We start from the raw sequence: 18,408 nt of genomic DNA, 5'->3' as shown, positions 1-18,408 counted from the left end.
TTCAGAATCTATTTTTCCTGGGCTTAGCAGATCTTTTTTTCATATTGCCACAGGCAGAATCAGGGAAAGCATAACTTCCAAAATACTGATGTGTGTTACAGAGGCAAGAACTATAGAAAAGATCTAATTTTGGTTAATTATCCAAATCCACCAAAAAAGAATAAATTAGGTCATCTGTTTATTGCAAAAAAATATCCCTCCATTAAGAGTACCCAAACACTGTCAACAAGAATGCTATAGTATTAGTTAAAGGGCAGGTAACTACAGCTTTCTTAATATAGGTTTGTTGGTTAATAAGCTAAAACCATTAGCTACATAATAACTGAAATGACATTAAGAAGTATATTTTATCTTGGTAAACAGGGAATCAGATATGCAGAGTTGCATGTCTAATCCCTTGAACCCTAAACATATTTCTTAAAATGTGGACATCAATTTATTATTTTGAATGAAAATTCATGAGCACCTTTCTCATGAGAAAACCAGTTCGTCTGTGGCATTAATAAATAAAAAGGAATGTGAAGCTATTTCCATCAGCCTTTTTCCCCATGTTTGACACACACTTACAGTTTGTATTATTTCTTTGATGGCATAACTCACATGGTATTTAGAAATACTGTAAACACGTTGGTATGCCTACCAAAAAAAATTCAGCCAGACAAAAAGTTCTTTCAAGTTTCTGGGTCATCATTTTTTGGAAGTCCTTTCCATACACAGGTTTTTATTAGGAGGATATAGGAGAAATTAGAGCTCTGACCTTAACAGCTTTAAAATTGCCTTATATTCTGCATACTTGAAGCCTCTTTTAACGCAAATTTCTCAAAGCCTCATCCGTGAAGGCCCAATACTAGGTGATGACAGGATCTCAGGACCTGTCCTTCATGTTGTGTAATGGTGTTGTAAATATCGTAACCGTACCTCCCAATAGCACCTGTATAAATTCCTCCCTGGTTTTGAGGGGATGCAGTATCTCCAGCCAGATCTGCTCTAACGTTTTATAGCTGCCCTCAGCTGCTCTTGGTTACCTCTTGCTGCCTGGCTAGCTGATGTTCTCCTGCAGTGGATATTAGTTCTCTTCTCTTCCATTGTCACTTCAGCCATTTCCATGCAGATACACGAGAACACTCTTTCGCTGTTTTAACAGGATCGCTGTTCTGCAGGAAATCTGTTCTTTACACATCCACTGGCATCACCCTATTCTGCAGATCCTTCCTTACCTATCTCAGTTTAGCTATTTCTTACACAAAGCCACCTCCCGAATCTTTCCCCCCACTATATAAACAATTGTCCATCTACTATAACTCTTGTTCTCCCTGTAGACACTCTTTCTCCTAGGCCAAACTTCCACAACATCTAATGGATAGACACCCTAATTTTCCCAGTTGTGTAAATGGCCCCTTCTCTGTAGAGATCTCAGTCTCTAGCTAGGTCGTCCTACTGTGGAATTTCTGGCCACAGGTTTTTTTTGTCCACAATTTTTATGCAGTAGGGAGATGTACCAATTGTATTTTCAAAGAGCTGAAAGGCATTTCCATTGTGTTCAATACTATACCTCAGACTGGTTCAACTGGAAGTTTCCTGTCTGAGTTCAGCGCAATCCAGTTTCTACAATGGCTGAATACATGGTATTGTATTTGTCTCCCTCTGGTCCTTTGGCCCCTTAAGCCACTGTTGAGCCTCTAAGGGCTGGGATGGACCTAAGGGCCCAGAAAGGTGACCACAGCACAGAAAAGGTAGGGAACACTTGTAGATTACCATTCCAGTAATAAGCATGTAATTACAAGTGCAAACAAGTGCACTTAAGAGCCTATTTGCTTTACACATATGGTGTGTGGAGTTACAAACTGGATTTTTCCGTGAGGCTTAAAGCTTTATATCCCCTATCCTCAATAAAATCAAATGTCTGTTGATGCCTCACTGTCTCACATCCCACACAAAATTCCAACCTTAAGTCTTGCTCGCATTCAACAGTGGCTGCAAAATTAGAAGCTGTTTTTGAACATGTAGCCCCCAGTGCACATTTATATACATATACACACCAATTCTGAACAAATTATTTTTATGGTTGGCACTAGCTGCACTGGCGTGTTTGAGAATCTGACAGATTTCTGCATATGTAATCAAGATCTCAGTAATCCTACATAATTAGCCCACATCAACTTTTCTAAAACAGTCATCTTTCCGTATAATAAGAGGGGATGTTTACAAGGCTCATTTATCTTTACAGTCGGTAATTTAATAAAACTGTGTTTCCAAGACCTCAACATTGAGTTAAGAATTGGTAAAGGAAGTTCTGGAGATAAAGGACTCCTGAATACCTTGGTCAATGACTTTTCTTGCATAGGAAACTGTAGGCAAAAGTTCTACTGTATTTACTGGTTACAAAAAACCTTGTATCAGGATGATGGTGTACCCAAAAAATGAGCACTAGTTGGCTCCTTCAAACTGCTTTTGCCCCACACTATTATGAACTCACAGGTATGATCTTATGTTCATTTAGGGGAGCTACCATTTGGAAGATACGATTTTCAAAAGACCTTCAAGAAAAAGTCTTAAACCAGAACTACAAGTTTTCTTGGTTTTGAAAAAGGGAGAGGCAGCAAAACTTCATTTTAGCATACTCCAGTGATTAATTTGTTCAAGATTCTTTGCTCGAAAGAGTCCTTTTATATATACACTTACATACATATGTGTGTGGGGGGGTATGTGTGTTTATATTTATTAAAAACCAGACTGATATAACCAAGTTAAGGGAAAACAGTTGAAATTAAAGCTTTCTAGAAGTACAAAACTGGGATGTTCGAACTGGTGAACTATAAGTGAACGGCTTCGCATTCATATTTCCTAGTCGCTAGTAGAATAACAATTATAGAGAATTGTCTTGCAGAGGTATTAATACATTATAAAGATGGTCCCTTGGAAGATGCTAAGCAACCAAAAGACATGAAGCCATTGGAGGAGAAAAGTCTGAAGCAAAAGAACACATTACATTTTTTTAAATCAAAATAATGGATTGCTATTAGATAATATTAGGTAGTCCTATGAACCAACCACGACTTGGATGAATTATTGAGAACTCATTATTTTTTTGCATTCATATATGAAAAAAAAATATATAGGGAGAGAGCTTTTTCCACCTGTCTCTTGTCCTAGGAAGAAAAATCCTGGTTAACTAGAAGTAAGAAAAAGTATATCATGTAAAAAAAAATACAGATCAGTGAGAATAAATCAACAAAAAGAATAGTTCCCTACCCATTACTTCCCACTGTGTGAACTTTTGACATATCAGCAAACTCTTCCTTTCGCTTGCTACTACTGTTGTACTGCTCACTGTACAGCTTTAAGGACATCTGTTCAACAGCATCTCTTTGTGCTTCCAGATAGCATAGCTGAACCTCAGCCTAGAGAAAGAAAACAAAGAGAAAAAAAACCACAACAGAGCTTTTTAAAAAACAAATCCAGAAAGAATGCATTTAAAACAAATACTTTTGGACTGCAACAATTTTAACCAAATGATACACACCATCGTTTTTGTCCTTGCATGACAGTCAAAAAGGCTGTAACCATTAAGCCAGATAAAAGTATAGTGTATTCCCCAGTGCTGGAACTGAACTATTTAAGTTTCTATCAGAGAATGTGCTATATATTCCATGAGATGTATGTCCAATCAAATGCTGCATAAAAATGTCTGGACTTGAATGAAAAAGATATTAGAAATCACGCACTATGACAGAACAGGTAGATACATAAAATTACATTTCTTACAGGCTTCAAGACTGATATTGTTAACACGTTGTCTGTGCTTCACAATTAATGAAAGCCATATTGCTATAGGTATTTTTGTTTTAAATAGCAAGTGTAAACAAAACCAAGCAAATGGGCATTATTCACATTCTGCTTTCCCACTGATTACTCAGCAATTTTGATTGCAAGGAAAAAGGCAATAAGTGAGACGTGCTGTTTTCCATCAGACTCTGGGCCTGGCCAGGAGAATGTTGAATAATATTTGGTATCATAACTTATTGAATAGACACTTTATTTATTGCAGCTGTGGTGATCAGTTGATTCTGGGGCTCAGAGAACCAGATGATAAAAGGATGAAACCTGCTGTTTGCCACACTTGCCCCTAGGAACAGGACAAAGAACAGAGGGTAGAGTAAGTTCAAAAGCACTTTGGGACCAATATGCTATTGTTTTCTTTTAATATGCTTCACTAAAAGAAAAGCACATTACGAATTCTGATAATGCTTCAAAACCTGCTACTTCTGTGTAACTACATACTCGTATTTCCATTGGGACGAGAATGCCTGTTTAACTATTGGGTGCTATGGCAAGCAAATGCAACAAGCACGGAGGAAATTTTCTACAAGGACCCTCTTGCATTTTCTACGGCAGGAGGTAGGGGAGTGAAGAGTTTCCTTGGCCACTGACAGCATGACAGAGTTACCGACCTATGGAACAGCGGCAGCTGTAAAGAGAAAGCAGTGAAAGGGCTAGAGAGGAGAAGGGAAATCTGCAAAATCTAGGAAAAACGTAGGCAAGTGAATAGAAATGGGCACTGAAGAACATCAGGAGGGAAAGTCAGAAGGGAGGTTGGAATGTCTTTATAAGCTTGCAGTAATAACAGTTATGTATATTTGCTTATGCCTTGCCTTGGTGCAATTTTTGCTGAGTAATAATGTAGCTGATTTGGAAATTCCATTTCCTTTTAAAATTTCTCTTTCAAGCATTGACAGCTTTCTCAGTTGCTTCTTGCAGTGAGATTTGTTATGTTTGGCAGTAAACCCCAATACGTTTTTGAGAAATTAAAATAAAAAACCAACAAAAAATGCTAGCAATTTTCCAAGGACATAGAAGACAAAAATTCCAAGTAAACCAAGCAGGTCTTTTAGCGTGTACATAAATGAAACACAAGGCTTTCATACCTAGTCTAAAACAGTGGAAAATTAAGCCACACAGGGCTACCAATGAAGAAACATTACCTGAATACAAAACTGACTAATTGGGACTATCCAGTTAGAGTAAAACATTAACAGTTGAGAGAGCTATAAAACATGCTTTTTCAGAAACTACAATTAAAACTGCTGTTTATATAACTCAGAAATGACCAAAAGCAGCAAATAAACAAACATCATCACTTTCCCAAACATCATCACCTTCCTCTTCCCCTTCCAGCCGCATTTACCTTTAAGTTGATACACAATCCCCTTCATTCTCTGTTCACTTGCAAAAATATTTGTAAATAGGCAAATCATTAATGTCTATGAAAAATGGGAGAAGAAAAAGGAGGATGAAGTAGAATAGAGGGGGAAAGGAAAAACATGAAGGAAAGGGTAAGTAAATATGCGGAGAGGGATGAATGAGAATCCACTATTTCTTCCTCACAGCTATAAGGCCCTATTGTACTGAGGATTATGAACTCCATCAACATCATACTCTACGAATCCCGAATACAAGCAATTGTGTCCCAGTTCTTGTACCTCAGAAATATGATCCTTCTATAAATCAACTATTTTTGTTTTTAAACACAATTTCTGTCTTCAACTATTGTGAATTCTTATGGCAACTCAAACTCAGGCAGTGTAGAGTTTCAGATGGATCTCTCTGATTTCTTTTCTGTATGAATTCATCTATCTCACTGTTGTACTTAAGCATTTTTTTGGTCCCTGTTCTATTGATATCAACTGCAAATCCAAAGAGGCTTTGAAGACCTCGAGTCAGTATTGATCAGTTTAAGTCTCAAAAACCTTCATTCTGAACTAACAGGCCCAAGGCACAGTCTAGAAAATAGTACACAGCACAGATATGCAATAAATCCAAGGCAGTTTATTTTCAACTTAAAATCTTTAGTGATAATGAAGGACCAGTTTTGCAGTATTCTGGCAGAACAATAAAGTAGCAACTTTATTAATTGCCAATCAAATATGGAAAAGCTACTTGCTTTACCTTCTAGCTTATTTTAAGTGTGCATTTTCAGATTGCCCTACATATGCTTTCTTGGTACTTAACACAGCTGTAAGAACTTAATCTCTATGGACATGGATATCTAGCAAATCCTGAGAAAGTCTACTGAGATATGCATCATCCCAAATACATGTAATAGAAATTGGGTGGCAGGCAATCATTCATTTACTCTTGGTGCCCCATCTTAGTAGTGGAATTCAGTTTCTTCTTTTTTTCAGAAGATGTAGCAAGTCAGAATCAGTGAAAAAATGAACATGGAAAAAATAATGCCAAAGAATGATACTCAGCAGTTGTTTTCCACTTCATCGTCCTCTTCTAGGTGACTATTTTTGCAGGAAAAAGACAAAGATGCTGGTGACGGTCTGGTTACACACTTGTGCAGATTCTTTAACAGTCACTGTCCTACCAGGATGGAATGAGTTTACAATATTCTGTTGTAGATTAAACTGAGATATTTCCAATAATCAAATGACAAAATGCTCTCATTTTCCTGAGCCTGGAGGATCCAATCTCTGAACAAGACTATGAAAAAACAGTAGTCTCTGGGGAAAAACAGTGAAAAAATTCTATACTAGTGCCAAATATTCAGCTCTAGCGATCGATTAATAATGGTAAATGTTTTCAAGGCTATTGTCAGCAAGCTCATTTTCTAAAAAGCAAGACCTTATAAATAAACTGAGGGAGCCTGGGGTGCAGAATCTGTTCCTTAAGACTGGCTTTGCATGACAACATAGAATGTCCTTTACTATACAGATCACTATATAACACGAAGGGGTAATCAGTGACAATACAAATCAATGAAAATACATTGTATTTCTTGTTAGACCTACATGTTAGAATGACCTTATTCTGAAGTGGAGAAAGACAAGACAAGGGATAATGGCTGTTACTGTGGGAGGAAGGAGATTTAAAGGTTATATTGTATATAGAGTGTCAAATGAGAGACTCAGAATTTACACCAGTGTAAATTGGAGATAAGAACTCAGTACTAGTGTTGTTCTGCTGCAAAAAAATTTTATATTGGAATGTACTAGAATAAATATCACTGAATTGGTATTGAAACGAAAGTATTTTCAGACACCGTTTCCTAGGGAGCACAAGTCTTTTGTTATGAACTATGTTACTATAAGCAAACTATTCTGTGTTTTAAATATACAAATTATAATACATTCAGTTGAATTTGAATTATGAAAGTATCCTATCTTGCATTATCCTTTCTCTACAGTGCTGTAGAAAAGCTATACCACTGCCACACTAGACTGCAATTACTATAGAATTACATATGAAATACAGACATAGTTCAGTTCCTCTGTCATTAGTTGAACTTAAGCAGGATAAAAACATTGTCTCTTAGATCAAAGCACAAATTCCAGTTTCTGCCAAACAAGGAGGTGGTCAGATGGCATATACAGCATGTAGACTTAGAAGGTTCACCTATATGTATATTTTATAGAAGTGCAAACTCAGCTGCACCACTCCAAAAGGATGCACATCCCAGCTTGGTACTCTTTGTATCTTTGTAATTGGTGAATTTCTTGGGAGATAAAATTTGGAGTAATTCCTTACCAGAATTAAGTTGATCACAGTAGCATTTTTGTGGTCATATCTGAGCCCTCAAGCATTTTCTGTTGTTTTCTGCCACAATATTCTGTCTATTTCTCCACATTATGAAGCTGTGGAGAAGGCTTTATTACAGGACATGAAAGAGACCCTGGCTCTGTCACAGATGCAGCTACTGAGTAAAATTATGTTGAGGAGTACACAGCTCAAAATATCTTCCATGGAGATGTAGCTTACAGAAAGGGTTCTTTAGCAGGCAAGAGTTTGATCATCCACCACTCCATCCCCACAGCCAGCCAACAGGTCTGCTGCTGCTGAAAACACTTAGGATAGAAGTGATACTTCCAATAAGTCACCCTGGCATTTTAAATGGCATTGTATAAATCATAGAATCATTCAGGTCAGAAAAGATCTTTAAGATCATCAAGTCAACCACTTGGCAGTGTTAGGCTTCTTGGCACTATAGGTGGCTTCTTGGAAGTACTGCTTCTACCCCAAGTGTAGGCATCTGTTTTTGTGGTTGAAGCAAGATAGTAACTCTTATCTTCTGTTGGTTTTTTTTTTTTCTTTTCTCTATCTCCCCCCCTCCCCCCCCAATTAAAACAACAACCTTGCTGCAGTTGATTTCTTTCTTAGTCTGTTACCCTTCCTGCTTTTGGCTCTCCTGCCTCTTCCATCCTTCATCTTGCACACTTTCTTCAGGACTGATTCAGATTGAAATATAATCCTGTATCATAAAATCTGTTTACTGAGAGCTGAACATTTGATAGTCCTATTACAAAGGACACGCTGTGTTTTGATCATGCAGGAAATTAATTCTGTTAATCAGGGCATGCTTGTTACCAGTTAAAATCTTAGCAAAGTGTTTTTATCGTCATAAATCTCAGAAATGCTTTTATATTGGTAATAACTTTATCACTTTGTTTTTCAGTGTACTAAAACTATCACAACAATGTGAAACCTCCACATAGAACGAGCAAAATTACAAGGCAACAACATTCTTACTTATTAAGGTACTTAAACACATCATAGGGTTTAAGTAACAACAGTAACAGCACAGTGAATTTTAAGTCTGTCCACAGGAGCCATAAAATGAAATTTTAGATAGACTAGGGCTGTATTATAGCAAGCAGAACTTCAGGCAGTTCCCAGAGCCATCAGAAATAATGGGGGGAAAAAAGAAAAAAAAAAAGCCAGTAAATAACAGCAATATCTTTTTGCAGGGTTTCCCTTGGCCTTCAGAAGTATATAGTTTTTTTGCTGTTTTGTTATAAAGATTAGGAACATGACCTGTGACTTCAGGGCCATGGAGTGCAAATGCAATCAGTAGCGTGGCCTCAGCAGCATTGTCCGACCAAATCCATGGAGGTGCCCTGATCATGCTGTTAATTTAAAATCTGGACCTCTGGTGTCTAATTCCGGACTGTCCCCCTGCCTTTGGTTCTGTTCAGTGTAACATTAAATACAACACAAGAGTGTGGCATGCCCTGTGCATCAAATGATCTCAGCTATGTACCCAGAGAAGTTCCCTATATCACAAATACCAAAAAGCATTGAAGAAGTATGAAAGGATTAACCTCTCCAGAGACTTCCAAGACTGAATAGTTTCTGACAATAGCATCCCAAAATTGCAAGGTGAAAAAAAGTCCTTGTAAGAATAGGAATTGAACAATGGCCAGTATCTCTTGCTATTTTTCTTGACTTGCAGGTCTGCATCTCCAGCCAGCAGAACAAGAGAATGACAGCCAGGATGCAAAAGAAGGGTTTGTAACAATCAGGGGGCAGGTGGGGAACAGGCTTGCTCTGACAACAGAAAGGGCTGGTGTGACAGAACAGTGCTTGCTAAAACCAGGCAGAATTAACAAGGATGCAAAACCAGATGAACCCATCAACTTAACAGCGTGCATTGCATCAAAACCGCCACGTGCATTCCAGCTCCGACAGTGACACCTCTTCACATGCCACAAGAACTGTAAGCCCAAAGAGTCCCATTCATACAAACCCAGAAGAATTTCTCCTATTAAAGTAGCAATTCATCAACACAACCTTTTGTCTTGATTTCTCTCCTGCCTGGCAGAGAAAACAATTTGTTACAGGAGGTAAGAACACAGCTATGCTGTGCTTAAACAGAAGGTTGAATACCTCTCTGGGCCAGCCTCGAGATCCCCAAGTAGTCAAGAAGAGGAAAGACTAGAAAGACACAGAAAGCCTTTCGTCAATGTGCTAAAATTGTAAACTTTATCTTACTTAATTAAAACCTCCACTATTTGCACAGTTCTGATCGTTCCTACCATTCCCTCTGTTTGCACTTTTAGAGCAATGAAGTGGCTTAAAAAGAGATTGTTAAAGAGTCTGCCTACCATCCAAAGCACTGATACTTCTAAAAGTCATGCTCCTCTAAAAGGCTTGTGCACCAAACCACATGGACAAGCAGTGCACCTAACTCGATATGTGGGGCTGGGCATTCAGAATGACCATGCCCTCAAGGTTAAAGGTACCGATGTTCAGAATTCGGGACAGCACACGTGTGCAAGAGAAATTCCAGAGTGACGGCGTACATTCCTCCGCCCCCATCTCTGCAGCAGATGGACACGTACATTTCTATTTAAAAATAATGAGGGAAGGCAGGTATTGCAAAACCAATACCTCCTAGGAAAAACTACCCAACATATCCCAGGAAGGCATGACTAAGCTAATATAAAAATATAACGGCCTCTTCCTTGGAAATTTTGCTCAGAGATCTACTTTGTGCATATTTTGGAGAAATCTCTTTTCTCATCACTGGGAGCTGTACTGCCTCACAACGAAGCGAAATCTGATGACTTATTTGTAGAAAGTGGCTTTCAAGTTATCTGAATTTATTATATTGAAAAATTTCATTTGGAAGTAAATAGAAGGTAATTATTTACTTCTTTAAGCTTGCAATGTATGAATCTGAAGTTACTTTGGTAATACACATTGACTTTTAATTAATTTTACCATACTGTAATAGTATTCCTGTTTTATGTTTTGATATCTTTTCATGAACAGAGATTTTTGTATAATTCTGTTATTTAATGCGAAAGGAACCTACATAAAATGCAGAAATGACTACTAAGATGATGCCATATTACAGAAAAAACATGAAATCTTTTTTCTGTAATACTACATCATTTGTGAGCATGTTACATAGCAATTATTTTAAGTACTGCATAAACAGTTTGATTTTTTCCAAGTAGCTGAATTTTAAACTTCGATATGCTTGAGAAATGTTTCATATTAACCTAAACATTACAAATATATATGCTTAACAACTAGTTCCACAATTTCCTATACGTACCAACTCACAAAACTGCAGAAGTTTAGAGCTAAAGTCTCCTTTAGATTCCATATTTTGAGAGGCTCAACGGTGTCAAACATTTTCAAGCCCAAACTCCTACACTGAATGGACCTCACTCACTGAATGCTTATTTGACTTTTTCTGAAATGGAAGGAGATTCTTTCCATGCCTAGATAGTCTATTTGATGTTATACTACCCCTAGAAATGGGAATGTTTTCTTACTATACAATGTAAGTTGTTTGGTGAGGTTCTTTTCTTAAATTAAGATCACTTTTTCTCCCCTTACAGGGAGAAATTAATTTTTTTTTTCAACAACTTTTTAGATATTGAACTATTAATGATATAAAATTGTACAGATATGAACACGGGACTCTGTCTCCACTGCAAGATTAAGTAAGAATAGGCAGGCTACGAAGGAGGATAAAAACTACATGTTAATTAATTAATTTATTAAATAACAGCAGGGAAATGCAGGCTAAGTATTTTTCTCTAAACATTACTTTTCCTACACATATGTTAAATATATATATATGTTTTTTGAGGAAAATTAGAAACAGAAAATTCTGAGGAAATTTTAAAAAATATTATTAGTAAAAATCTTTGTAATTGTCGTAGCAACAGCAAAACATATAGCTTAATATGTTGATTTCTACAACTGCCTTGCCATGTATAAAAAGCAGGCACAGACTGCTGCTCCTCTGAGTTTATTTATGATCCTCAGATGAGGAGCCTCTTGAAGCACCTGACACCTACTGAGGTAGAGGGAACTGTAAAAAGATAACTGTTTTAAACATAAAATATTTGTATTGCTGAGAGGTCAGCTTTGCTGCTGCTGACTTCATTGCAATTTGCATACTATTAAAGCATTACCCATAATGTTTGTAAAATTTAATTTTAAAGCTATGCTGTTAAAGATGTTTGCTGAATTGTAAGCACCTAGGACATTTGGGAAATTTGTTAACACTTTGATAGTTACAGTATTTCTGCCTCACTTTGCTTTTTTATTTAACTCCCCCCCCAACACACACTTACTATTCTCGTCTTCCATTTTATGACAATGAATCTCATTTTAATGCAAGCTGAGGTACTTAAAAAACCCCAGGTATACTGCAACAGTACAGTAATGGAGATAACTTCCCCTTTTATTCTCAATATATTTAAGTTTGTTAAAAATGTCACTAACTTATTTATTTACTTTTTGCTGGGGACTGAGATCCAATTATACTCCTATAGACTAGAGGTGCTGGTTATGATTTTCTACTTCACTCTAATACAGGCTTTCTCATTAAATCTCACAGCTCGGTAATCACAGTCATCACATTTGTGTTTCAGTGCTGCATTCAGGCTCACATTCTCTTCCCCTGGATTTCCATCCGCCTCTCCCCCGCCCCCTCCCCCAAGATCTTTATTTACTTCCTGGCAGAAACTGCAAAATTAAAGATGTATAATGTGCAGATACAATCTTTGCTTCCTTTGCTCTGCCAGGCTGGCACTTCACTCTAAAATACACTTACTTCGGGAAGTACTGATATTAACTCGGTTACTATAGTACGTGAACTACCGTTCCCCTTTGAAGTACTATAGAAAAGTTGTCCTTAGATGATAATGGCAAGGATGGAGTAAGCAGGAACAACAAGAATTACTTTACATACTAATAACAACAATTTAGTTATCAAAACAGTACAGAACAAGCATGCCTTTATACTATTCTTTAAAAAATTTAGCTTCCTAGGGTTCTAATAGTCTTCTCCTATGGTTCAGGAATGCACAGTAGCACTCAGCCCAGTGCCTGTATCCTTATTTCAAAGAGAATCATTCAAACCGACATCCACCCTGTCAAGAATCTTGACTTTGAGCTGCTAATGCAGAATAAAAATCAATATAAATTTTGATCATTTGATGAATATTTACTTCTTTCTTTGGAGCCTGGGGATTTAGAATTGAAAACTGCTGAATCAAGTCATTTTATTTTTTTGTGTTTGTGCCAACACCAATTTACTACCCTCCTGAAAGTTCCTGAACAAGATGTCTCATGTGGCATACATGTTGGTTTTTCCTGTCAATCATAACTGTGTGCCAGTAGGGAACCATAAACATTTTCCTTTCATACTCTTAGTTCTCCAAAAAGGAATATTTTGATTACTTCCCTGGAAAAGGTAAACTCGTCTTATTTAGACATACTGTAAAATGCCTATGTCTATTTTTCTAGGGCGGCTGCCGTGCCTAAATTGATACTATCTATTAAACATTTTCTTTTCAGTATGAGTTGCTTCATACAAAGAAACAGTTTACAATCACTGCAAACAAAGCTTAGTAACACAAAAGAGATAACGATCTATATTGACACCCTATATATTTTCTGAAAAACTGCATGAAAATTCTGACCAGTATAATTTGCACCAAATGTTTGTGAAAATGAAGATAACAGGAGATAAATAGATCCCACAAGTGAGCAATTAAGATGCGACTCTAGTTTGCATTTCATCTTAAAAAGAAATGTACCTTCAATCTTAATAAAATGAGCTTCTAAAAAATGTATATGTAAAGCTCCTATGTTTCCATAGTGATTGGGGAGTTGGGGGGGGCAGAGGGAAAAGGAAAAATGATGCTTCTAAATTTGAAAAAGACCTAGATTAGTTTAACAAGAACTGTAAATGCAAGCAATTTTCATCTTGCACAATTTTTTTATATATGACTCAGTGGCAGACGGGCTTTATCTTAAGGAGCAATTTTGTTGGTCTCTTATAAATTAAATAAAAGTGGCAGCAGCTGTCTTTCAGAAGGCTGATATAGGCTTGTATAGTCATATGATATTATGTAGACAGATGTTTTAAATAAAATAAAATATTTAGATTGCTAGATACCTTGCTAGATACAAAGGCAATTATAGGATGTCTTTGTTAAATTAAATTTCTCATTCTTCTGAGAAGAAAAAAAGGGAATTGTCCTGGAAACTGTACCAACAGGAAATGATCCTATATCTAAAACAGCTGGAGACTGTAACTAATATAAATTTACTTGAAAATAAAAATGCTGTATGCCTCTAGAGACATGCAGCAACATGCAGTAAAAACAGATGTGATATAAAATTATTTTTAAAAACCTCAGTCTATATATACATATAAAATATTAAGATATGATCCACTCATGTAGAGAGACTGTTCAAGGCTAAGACAAAGTAACAGAACAATTAAAGCCCTACAATATAACAAAAGTGACACCTCTTTTCTAACAGTAAAAACTTCTTTTTTTCATGAATGCTGCCTTTTCAGAAACATGTTAGACACCTTACTTTGACAAGGATTCTAATGTGATAACACTTTATTGCATTACCAAGACAAAATTTACTGGAAACCTTTTATCTCAGCACTTTAAGGTAGATTTTGATTCACATCTATGTTATGTGTGTCAAAGCTCCAAAAATAACTTTAAAAGAAAAGCCAATATCCAGCACTCAAATTCTTTAGACGCTGTATTTAGGAAAGCTTTCTGCAGTTTAAAAGGGAATTTTGCCAGAGTAAAGACTGTACAATTGGGTCTTCTGTGAACCCCTTAAAAAATATACCACACATTCCAGCCCATGACTATCTAATGCGACTCAACCTATTTGCTCTTTCCATTTTTGCTGAAAATGCCACAGTATAACAGAGTGCATTCCATGTACTTGTAGTTGTTTTACTCTTCCCCAAGACCTCCATTACAAACAGGCCCAAACCTGCACAGCTGATTTGGCTAAAGCCCCTAAGGTCTTCACTTACTCATAAAGCAAACACTCTGGGGGGAGTACATATGCCAAAACGTAAGAATAAGAACTTTACAAGTGTGCCTTTCAAATCACCATTGACAAAAATCCACGCAAATTTGCATAGCCGCCGCCGCCTTCCTTGTTCCCTAATAAAATGATACCGTAGAATCACTTTTTCAGGAAGTTTTATATGTAATATTATTTTGTAATATGAACAATGAATTAAACTTTTTTCTCTCTCTCATACCTAACAGAAACACCCCAGCTAAATAAAACCAAACGAAGTATACCCAAGATATTGAAAGTGCTATAACATAGTCCCTATACAGCAAGAGAAGTAAACGGTGTTAAAGATTCCTCTCAGAAAGCTTTAGGTTGGATTGCTTTCATTTTTTCCAATAGCCTTAATTGGCTAAGTGCCTTTCGGCCAACTAATACCCAGAGAGACCTAAACTCAGTAATCTTGTAAATACAATGATTTCAACAGATTTTCATCAAAGACGTGACCATTACACAAGATACTGCCTGTTTGCTGCTCTATTATTTCTCATTTAGAATGTAGTCAAAATTGCTGAATTAATACGCAATTTATTGTTACAGTACTCTGTGCTACCAAGAGTTCAACACACAGGAGACATTTGGCTATTTTGACTTAAGTTTAGACAGATATTTACATGGATATAGAAAAATGTTTTAATTTCACAAGGAAAAGGAGCCAGGTCCAAAGCAGACTGAGAATAGCAAAATCACCCCTCTCAAGATGTAGATGTCCACAGGTGATCCGTGTGTGTAACAAATCTTCATGTGACTATACAATTGCATAATTTAATCTTTTTCCTTCAAACAATATTAGGAAGTATAACTGAGATTGCAATAACATATGACAGTATAATATGCATAACTGCTGCATCTTTTTATTTTAACACCTGACCCATGAAAATGTGACTTTTCTACAGCTAAAATATGATGCACATTGACTCCAGGAATCTGAAGTTCAATTACAACAAAAAATATCTGTCAAGTAAGAGCTTTGATTAAAAGATGCACATTTCCAGTAACCATAAATAAGACAATACTTTATGGTGATAGAGTACATGTAAAAACATTATACTGTTAAAAAAGTGGAGTATTACCACATGGGGATTCTGGGCACTCAGATTATGATAGACCTTAATCTGTTTCCATAGACAAAAAAAGTGTGAGTTCTAAACCATCTAACGACCTTACAACGTGACGTGGGACACAGACTCCTTAGAAGAGAAAATAGCAACAGAAATCTTTACACACTGATTAATCTAGACCCAAGAGAGGTCACAAACTGATAACTCATAAGTTAAGGGTCGTTACAATATTTTAAAACAAATATTCTAAATGCATTTCAGTAAAAGGGTTTTATTCTAATCTCACAAATTCCTTAAACAGATCGATTGATACTGTGAAGATTTTTTTGCTTTTGTCAGAGCATTAATTAAAATGGAGGCATTAAGCCTGAGTGTTACCACAGAATATTACAACTTTTATTAACAGGCACAGGCAACCTCTTATACAGATAGTCAGCACCCACTGTAGTGGGATGGTCTAAGGCCATTTTTAGCAGGAAAATATATAGGTACAGGTGAGAGATCCTGATAATATAGCCACAGACCAACCTTGTGCTCCAGGTTCTCTTTGCTGAGCATGGTTGAAAACTGACTCTCTAGTGGTCTGTTTCCACAGAGGCCACATAAGAACTATGCTCGGAGATACTTGTGCATTACATGTACGAACAAAATTTGGATCCTACCACAGAACCCTGCATCCATTCTTCAACTGTGTGTCCAAATAACAAAAGTTAGCATGGTTATTCTGGATCTTGGTTTCATTATAACTGAACCATCAATGTTTCATTGGAGTAGGCTCAGATTAAAAGTTCAAGTCTTGGAGCTATCAGGAATAATTACCATAGAAAGTTGTATGGTAGCAGGACATTACGATCTTGTTTATGGAGCTTAGGTAGAATTTCCAATCAGCATGATTGCATCTATTTCTAGTGCTTTGTTAATCGCTTCCTGAAGTTGCTCATTAAAAGCTCCTATGTCAACACGTAATGCTGTGGTGGCTGAAACAGAGATTGGGAATACAATCACATCTCTTGGCTTGGCTGAGAAGCACACTGCAACATTGCGCACTTTATCACAAATGCTGCTTTCCCATTTGATAAAATGCCTCACCATGTCATGGAACAGTGGTCATTTATTTCAGAGGAACAAGCTGAATCTTCACCATTAAATGCTGGATGTGAGCAAACATCATTCTATTTTTGTCTCCCTCAACAATGGAATTGCAGTGAGACCCAACTACAGCAATTTAACATCTCTCTCACAACAGCCACAGAAGTGATGACAGCCCTAGACAATAATCACTTGCCAATACCATAGTACTCACCTACCAACTGTTAAAGCTCTCATAGCCGCAGTCAATAATTGAACCGACCAATTCCACTGTGCTGCATGTGATTGGTGATATTATCCCTTTAAGTGTGTTATTTAAGTTTGCAATGCAGTTAATTGAAACCCTACTAGATGCAAATCAAAAGTTTCAGCCTTAATTGAGATATTTTGAAAATTGAACCCATTGCTTCAGGCAGGTGCTACATGAGATTCCATTAATATAGGTAATTAACATTAGCCTCTGCTTTAATTAACATGCACACTTTAATTAGTAAAGCATTAACCAACATTAAAAAATCTGATCTTCATGCATCACAAAAACTGCAAAGTTATGACTATGTTATTTTTTTCCAAGACTGTAAATCACACAACATATCAATTCTTTTTTTTCTTTAAATACATCAAGATATTTTAAAAAGAGAAATACGCATATAAAATGTACATCCTTGTTTAACTGAACATTTTAAATGGTGGAAAAGATTTCTTAGGAATATCTAAAATATGAAGAAAACTCACATAGTACTTCAAAATTTCTTTCTAAAATGTATAAATATGTATATTTTATATAAGCGTGTGTATCTAAATAGTCCCTTTAAAAATGAAAATAATTCAGCTGTAATCAGATCTGCTGATATAAAACATAACACTGCTCACTGTTAATTCTACGGCAGAGTCCAAGACAGTATTTTCCAGAGATGACATTTTAAAAATAAATGTCCTGTCAACTGCACTAGCTTTGTTTCCCATCATGCTTGTTTTAACACATTTTAATATCATGCTGCTCCCCAGAGTAAGTAAGCCTGTGACTGCAAACACATGTTTGCAAACATGAACTGAACATCTTCTTGAGTTTGCTCAGAGCCTTAACATCCTCAAGAACTAACCTGCTGCTCCAAAACTTTTTGTCCTGCTGTGACACAAAGCCCGCTGCTGAGCATCATCACCTCTGAGAGTACAAGTCATCGGGGAGCTGTAGTGATGTAACAGCTGGTTCAAGATCAGCTTTTCTGCACAGCAGGTCCCATTTACAGTTCTACAGGCCTATACGCAAGGGAACTTGAACAAATGCAGTTACACTTATGCTTTCAAACCAAATACAGGAATATTTCTTTGATACAGACAAGGTCTTTATGGCTCTGGACTGTTTTATTTTGCATCTGAAGTTAAATTCTTATTTAGAAGTAATGTCTGGCAAGTATGTTCCTTATCTAACATAAGGAACTCCATCCAAGCCTGTGAAATTAAATGGTGCAGAGCTCCAGCTTAAAAATCCTTCTTTAAATAAAATTTAACAACAGTATCTTTCAAAAGTCATTTCCAAACAATGCAAAGATACCTTCATCTTCCTAATCCTTTCCTTCTGTTATGCATTTACTCATATGATCCTGAC

General features: G+C 36.6%; 1 protein-coding gene across 4 annotated transcripts in view; it reads right to left on the bottom strand.

Annotated features, from left to right (window-relative positions):
- Positions 1-18,408, bottom strand: part of AKAP6 (A-kinase anchoring protein 6) — a 291,212-nt gene that overhangs the window by 85,298 nt on the left and 187,506 nt on the right. For all 4 annotated transcript variants that reach the window (XM_054828350.1, XM_054828353.1, XM_054828351.1 and 1 more), the window contains exon 8: positions 3,253-3,401. In XM_054828350.1, the coding sequence (XP_054684325.1) occupies positions 3,253-3,401 (149 nt within the window). The remainder of the gene's footprint in view (positions 1-3,252; positions 3,402-18,408) is intronic.

The sequence above is a fragment of the Grus americana genome, chromosome 5 (genome assembly GCF_028858705.1).
Source record: "Grus americana isolate bGruAme1 chromosome 5, bGruAme1.mat, whole genome shotgun sequence".
Classification (NCBI taxonomy): Eukaryota; Metazoa; Chordata; class Aves; order Gruiformes; family Gruidae; genus Grus; species Grus americana.
This window is presented reverse-complemented; position numbering and strand designations above follow the sequence as displayed.